The sequence below is a fragment of the Quercus suber genome, unplaced genomic scaffold, assembly GCF_002906115.3.
Source record: "Quercus suber isolate HL8 unplaced genomic scaffold, Cork oak 2.0 scaffold_29, whole genome shotgun sequence".
NCBI classification, from domain to species: domain Eukaryota; kingdom Viridiplantae; phylum Streptophyta; class Magnoliopsida; order Fagales; family Fagaceae; genus Quercus; species Quercus suber.
In genome coordinates, this window is record NW_027069494.1 from 76,066 (window position 1) to 83,104 (window position 7,039).

General features: G+C 33.6%; 1 protein-coding gene and 1 long non-coding RNA gene across 2 annotated transcripts; one reads left to right on the forward strand and one right to left on the reverse strand.

Annotated features, from left to right (window-relative positions):
- The first annotated feature begins 2,751 nt into the window (after nucleotides 1–2,751).
- On the forward strand, nucleotides 2,752–3,805 carry LOC136066274 (uncharacterized). The gene is made up of 2 exons (XR_010627722.1): nucleotides 2,752–3,228; nucleotides 3,310–3,805. It is a non-coding gene; the product is annotated as an uncharacterized LOC136066274 (long non-coding RNA).
- Nucleotides 3,806–4,325: 520 nt separating this feature from the next.
- On the reverse strand, nucleotides 4,326–5,985 carry LOC136066251 (uncharacterized). The gene is made up of 4 exons (XM_065770289.1): nucleotides 5,779–5,985; nucleotides 5,396–5,679; nucleotides 4,888–5,299; nucleotides 4,326–4,346 (listed from the first exon to the last, which is right to left on the reverse strand). Exons 1-4 carry the CDS (start codon nucleotides 5,983–5,985, stop codon nucleotides 4,326–4,328), a joined length of 924 nt encoding a protein of 307 aa, XP_065626361.1.
- Nucleotides 5,986–7,039: the final 1,054 nt, after the last annotated feature.

A 7,039-nucleotide genomic window follows, 5' to 3' on the forward strand; every position in this document is an offset into this window, starting at 1 on the left:
ACACTCAAGTTGCAATAATTGAAACATCCAATGCATACTTTTATTAGAGGGATCGACTATTGCTACAAATTGGGAAAAAAAATAAAAAATATTACCCCAAGAAATGGACACACACACACACACACACACACACACACACACACACACACACAGAGAAGAACCTCAGTATCTGAATGTACACTCAAGTTGCAATAATTGAAACATCCAATGCATACTTTTATTAGAGGGATCGACTATTGCTACAAATTGGGAAAAAAAATAAAAAATATTACCCCAAGAAATGGAATCTAAATACAACTAGTCGCACCCGTGCATCAAAACAACTAGTCGCATCGTGCGATGCACGGGAGAATTATTGAAAATGAATTTTTTTTTAAAAGATTATTATTATTATTTTTTTAATATTGAATATATCGTATTCTATGTGAAGATCTAAAGAAATATAATTTTAAAATATTTTTATTGGTGTTGCATATCAGTTTGATATTTTAATCCTTTGGTTTTTAATGGGTCATGAAAAACACTAATTCGGTGGCACCTAGCCAAACTGTCAAGTTTTCAAATTTGGCTTCACATAATTGTTTCTTCTCACTAGTGGCCACACAATTGCAGTATCAAAGATTCATACTTTAATCACAGATAAGTTGTAAAATATGCTATATAGATGATCTCAATCATTGCAAATTTAAACTTGTATCTGATTGGTTATATACCTATATTAAAAAACATATTTCTATTTAGGAATTAGGAAGACTACTAAATATCGTAATGTTACAAATTGGGCTTGGATTATGCAAAGTTTTAATGTACTAATTTGCCAATGATGTTGATGACTTAGTATGCCTAAATGCACATTAGAAAAAATGAGACCGTCAAAGCCTACTCAAACCAAGAGGTGTAAAAAAAAATAAAATAAAATAAAACAAACAAACTTACCAAGATTTCACATAAACCATGAAGTTAATTTAAAAAGATGCAATAGGAAGATATTTTGTCAAACACATAACGTGCATGTTCTAAAATAGGAATGAAAAAAAGTATTTTGTAACATGAATCCACTCAAATATTACACCAAAGACAAACTAAGTACATTACAATTGAACAAACAATTATCCCAAGTTGGCAAGAATAAAGCAAAATGTTCAAAATGATCAATTTCAAATTTCAACATTAGATGGGTGGCAAATGAAGTTCTCAAGCAAAAACCAAAACCAATAACGTATATAAGAAATGCAAACAGAATGTTCTGTGACTTCTAAAAGCAAATTTATGATCTGGACATTATCACTAAGCTGGAAATCTTTATTTATTTATAATCTTATTTTATACAAGAACTCAAAGATCTCATTAATGAGAACAAATTGAATACATCTAAAGATAGTTGATCGGTTATATTTTGGTTTGCCTCAACGTGTTTTTGTGTTTTTTGATCTTGGAAGTAATTTTTTGGTGAATGAATTTGAGGGTTTATAGAATTTGTTAAGAGGGGTTAAGAAACACAAAACATGGCACAAAGAGAAATCAACGTTTCTATGAAGAAGAAAAGAAAGTAATTACAAAATCATATAATTAAGCAACCCAGATTCTCAAATTTCTAATTGTCCTGATTGTTATTCAACTTTTCCTTTGGAATTTGGATCAATTTGTAGAGCATTAAGTGAACTATACATGTAAAAATTTTAAGAGAGAATTATATGTATGTAGAACATATCACATGCGTAAGGAAGAAGAGGGGTAGTATTGTTTTTTAATGTTAAAAAAGAAACCTTATACGTCCTGGTCCTGCCAGACTCTTTAACTCTCTAATCATGAACCCATCCAGAGAGCAGCCAACCAAAGCCATGGGAATTGTTGTCATACGCTTAGTCCCTTTGTGAATTGCCCCGCCTTGGATTTCGCATAATTTTGGATATAGCGGACCATCTCAATGGTGACATACTAACAGTGATGAATGAGTTTCGTTGTTTCTGGAAGTTATTTAGTCAAATAGTTGGCTTCTTTAATTACATATTTTGTTTAGCCATTGAAGCTCTCCAAAGTTTGAACAGTGGCAATGAAAAAGAAAGGGTTTATCAAGAGGAGAGAGGTAGTGTTCGGGTGGGAAGTAAAAATCTTAAGAAACAATTGAATTTAATTTAAAAATGACAATGATGTGTAAAATTAGATAATTTAGTTTTAAAAAAATTAATAATGATGTGGCAGGTTCTAGAGAGGTCAACAAAAAGTTAAAACCTTCTGTTATATATATATATATATATAATTTTATTTTAAAAAAAATGATAATGATGAGTTTGAGTTTAAGTTGGACTTGTTAGAAAGATAGAGTTTCACTCCTAGTCATGTTTGGACTAAACAAAAATAATTTTATTTAAATATTGTACTAATGCGGAAAATTGTGTAAGATTATATATATATATATATATATAGATATATAGATGACATGTTGTGTAACCAAAGCACCAATCCTAACTCTATATGTATACTTTCCCGTTACCTCCTTGATGGAAAAGGTAAGATTATAGCTCAAACTTTATCTTGACACTTGTTGGCTTTCATAAAGAGGAAAGAGTTTGAGGCACAGGAACATTTTCATTGACCTGTAAAACTTTCTGAATCTTTTACTACAGCTCTTTCTAGATCCAATTGTCAAAGAAACATTGTTATGAACTTCAGTTTCCTTATCCACTGACTTCTGATATTGTAGTCCAATATCTGACCTGTCTTGCTTTCTGAATTATGNTTGCGTTCCACAAAATAGGTTATTACTTGTATATGGAAGCATCCTGATGCCCCTGTGATGTATCAGACTTGTGATCTTCTCAGCCAGGAAGAAATATTGGCAAATGAGTCCCAAACATTTGAGTCCAAGATCTATGTTGATAATCCTCTTAATCCAAAATGTTTCCAAGCTCTAACACTAGCATTTCCTGAAATTATCTCTGAAGATTCCTCATCCGGCTTCCAGGTATTAGATGGATTTCCTATGCTATATGAAAGAGCAAAAGCAAAGCTTTTGGAGGTCCAAGCTAACTGCCAGCCTGAGATTCTCATAATCCGCCCTTCAGCACAGTGGTATGCATGTGAGGAAGAGTACTAGGAGAATGAAAACCAAGGAAAACTGAGAATGAATGAAGCAGAAAGGGACCAATTTGGTGTTTGGCATGTTTGTTATTCAATTCACTCATCCAAGGAAGAATTAGAATGGGCCCTGCAGCTTCTTGTGCCTAGGTGGGCTATTTCAACAACCCCTAGTTGTAGAGCCAATAGAGCTGGATTTTGTTAAGAAACACTGCTTTGGCAATCAAGTAGCTTCAAATGACCCTATCTGGAAGCTTCTCCAGATGTGGATGTATCATTCAATGGCGTTAGTGGTTCTCCTGTGGTGAGGAGCACACCCAAACTTATGTTGAACATCAATTTGAACCAGTAAAAGTATCTACTGGCCTAAAAGGACTCATAAATTGTCCCCTCTAAGCAAAAAAGTGACATTATTTGGAAGAGCAAGACTTGACCTCCAAGATTTTAGTTTTTCACTTGAAGAGCCAATAGTTTTATCTACCAACAATGACCCTCCACAAATAGCTGCCGACAAAGTAGAAGAGCTCTCATTCCAGGAGGAAGCTGAAGTGAAATGCCATAATTCAGAAAGCAAGACAGGTCAGATATTGGACTACAATATCAGAAGTCAGTGGATAAAGAAACTAAAGTTCATAACAATGCTTCTTTGACAATTGGATCTTGAAAGAGCTGTAGTAAAAGATTCTGAAAGTTTTACAGGTCAATGAAAATGTTCCTGTGCCTCAAACTCTTTCCTCTTTATGAATGCCAACTAGTGTCAAGATAAAGTTTGAGTTATAATCTTACCTTTTCCATCAAGGAGATAACGGGAAAGTATACATATAGAGTTAGGATTGGTGCTTTGGTTACACAACACGTCATCTATATATATATATATATAAACCGAAACCTTTAAAGTTTTCACAATTTTCCATATTAGCACAATATTTAAATAAAATTATTTTTGTTTAGTCCAAACATGACAAGGAATGAAACTCTATCTTTCTAACAAGTCAACTTAAACTTAAACTCATTAAGCCATGAAAAAGGTGCTAAGGCGAGAGCCTAAAGTTTTTTTTTTTTTTTTAAGTTAATTTTTTTTTTTTTTTTGTAGAAATTTGTTGTGAAACCTATTTTAGATTATTAACTTCAAAATTCATGTTATAAAACTTATTGTTAATTAAATTAATTTACAAATTTGTTTTGTAAAACTTATTGTTGTATAGAAGCTTGTTGTAAAACGTATTGTTAGAAATAAATAATAGAGCCTAAACCATGCTAATCTTATTCTGAAATAATTTTATAAACCTAATTTCTTCATGCTTCACATTGAAAAAAAACTTCATTATAATATTATAATACACTAGGTACATATGATTTAAGTTCTATATGCATAATAAATATTTTAAGAATTTGGCGCCTCACTTTACTAGGGTTAACGCCTTGTTATGTGAAAATAAATTGACCAACCTTGTTTTCAAAACCAAGAAAATAAATACAAAACACAATTTGCTTCTCTTTTTCCCTTTTTTTATTTATTTTTATTTTTATTTTATTTTGAAAAGAAGAAACAAAAACAATCCTAGAATGAAATGCATGAATGTTATGCAATGCAAGTCCTAGAAACAAAGAAAACAAAGAAAACAAAAACCAAAGAACAATGGTCACAAAGAGTAGAACAATGAAGCACAAGGACCATGTCAGAAAGACTCAATTAGATTGAGTCTTTTGCATCCAAAACTTTTTAGATGCACCTCGAGCATTGGAGTTCTTATTCACATTAGAGTGATTTCCAACTCCAGGATTGGAATAAAGGTTAAGAGCTTTTACCAATTCACCAATAAGTACTATAGGATCTTGTGCTTGAGGCACAGGCACTTTTGCCTTATTTGCTCGCCTAGTAGCTTGCAACTTGAAACAGTTTGGACGAATGTGCCCAGACTTTCCACAAAAATGATAAACCCAGGCAGGCTTACCATGCAACTTGTCCTTAGAAAGGGTGGACTCCTTAGGTTTAGACTCTTTCAGATCAACTCTAATCTTCCTAGGAGTTGTGACCTCTATAGGTTTAACAAGCTCACACACAGGGGGTTCAGAGGAAGAAGAAGGAACAAAGTTTTTGGAATAAGATGCAGACGCAGAGATGCTTTCTACAAAACCTAAGCTAGTTTTGTCAGAGGGAGACTTTTGAACACTCAGCATGTGATCAAGTTTGGAGCTTGCAGACTTAATAGATTGTTCTCTAGCAACAGATAGTTCAAGTTCCAAATTCTTAACTTTATCAAGTAAAAGCATATTCTCAGTTTTCACATTGTTCAAAAGTTCATTAGCATCAAACAGTTTCACAAGTAGATTTTTCTTATCAAGTTCAAAAGATGCAATTTTCTTCAAGTCAAGATCAACATTCATAGCATCCTTTGCAGCAACTTTGCAAAGTTTATTGTAGGCTTCTTGAAGATCTGCATCCTTAGAGAGTTCCACATCAGAAGGGTTATCTTCAACAGACACGCTTTCACTGACTACAGCAGTAGCAGTGAAAGTAATAAAGTTTCCATCCTCGTTAGAACCAGACTCATCATCGGAAACTTCATTATCACTAAGGGTTACAGCTATAGCCTTACCCTTAGACCTCAAGTATGTAGGACATTCAGATTTCATGTGACCATACCCTTGACATCCAAAACATTGAGGACCCATAGAATTATTAGAAGATTGAACTACTTTTTCTCTAGGTTTTTCAATGTTGTTAACCTTTGTGAGATCATTCTTCCTAAAATTTCTACGTTCAACATTGTTCTTACCTCTTGCCCTTCTGTTGTTGTTTCTAAGGAAATTCCTAAAGTTCTTCGCAAGGTAAACAATCTCTGTAGCAGAGAGCTCATCATCAAATTCACCAACATCAACATCATCAACTGACTTAAGAGCCATTGATTTGGATTTGCTAGTTTTGGGTAGGTCCAACTCATAGGACTGAAGAGATTCTACAAGTTCATCAACAGGGATGGAATCCACATCTTTGCTCTCAGTGATGGCAGTCACTTTGGGTCTAAAATCTTCAGTTAAAGATCTAAGAATCTTCCTAACAATTTTAGGTTGATCATAGATTTCACCCAAGTTGTATGCAGAATTAACAATGTCATTAAGTTTAGCATAAAATTCATCAAAGGATTCATCATCAGACATCATAATGTTCTCAAATCTAGATGTTAGTTATTGCAACTTATTAATTTTGACAGCCTTTGTGCCTTCATACACAGTTTGGAGGATATTCCAAGCAGTGTGAGCAACCTCAACATTAGAGATTCTCTTAAATTCCTCCATAGAAACAGTGTTAAAGATAGCATTCATAACTTTGCTATTGAACGCGGCTGCCTCTTTTTGAGAAGTTTGCCACTCACTAATAGGAGTAGTGGGCTTCTCCCATCCGTATTCAACGGAGTTCCAGACTCTCTCATCAATTGATTTTAGGAATGCTTTCATCCTTACTTTCCAATAAGCGTAATTATTCTCATCAAAGTGAGGTGGAATAACAAGAGAGTGTCTGTGTTCCATGACAACAGGGGGTAAGGATCAGCTCAAAGATCAAAATATCCACAATAAGAGTGCTACCCGCTCTGATACCACTTGTTTGTTTTTAGATCCCTTAAAACACAATCGGATTAACCTAGTTAATTAGCCAAGTTATTACTTAGTCCAAATTCCAGATCTAGGTTAACACAATCATATAATCATATCAATGTAAAGTGCAGAATATAAAGAACATAAAGATATGATGACCCAAGAAAACCAAACCAGTAAAAAACCTGGGGAGGATTTAACCTAACTATCTTCAAGGTAAAATTGAATCCACTATGAAAGAATCAAAGTTTTACAATAGCGACTTAGGCCACTAACATCCTATTGTTACCTCATATAGAAAACTTATTGACATGACCACGTGCAAGCTTTGAGACCACGGACTCCTTCTTTCTTGAATTCTCCA

Excerpts from the sequence above, each read along its gene's own strand:
- LOC136066251 (XM_065770289.1), bottom strand. The coding sequence starts at position 5,985 with ATGGCTCTTAAGTCAGTTGATGATGTTGATGTTGGTGAATTTGATGAT. Across the intron at positions 5,680-5,778 it reads TTGAAAAACCTAGAGAAAAA|GGTAAGGCTATAGCTGTAAC; the intron begins GTAGTTCAATCT and ends TTGAGGTCTAAG. Across the intron at positions 4,347-4,887 it reads TAGTACTTATTGGTGAATTG|AATAAGATTAGCATGGTTTA; the intron begins GTAAAAGCTCTT and ends AAATTATTTCAG.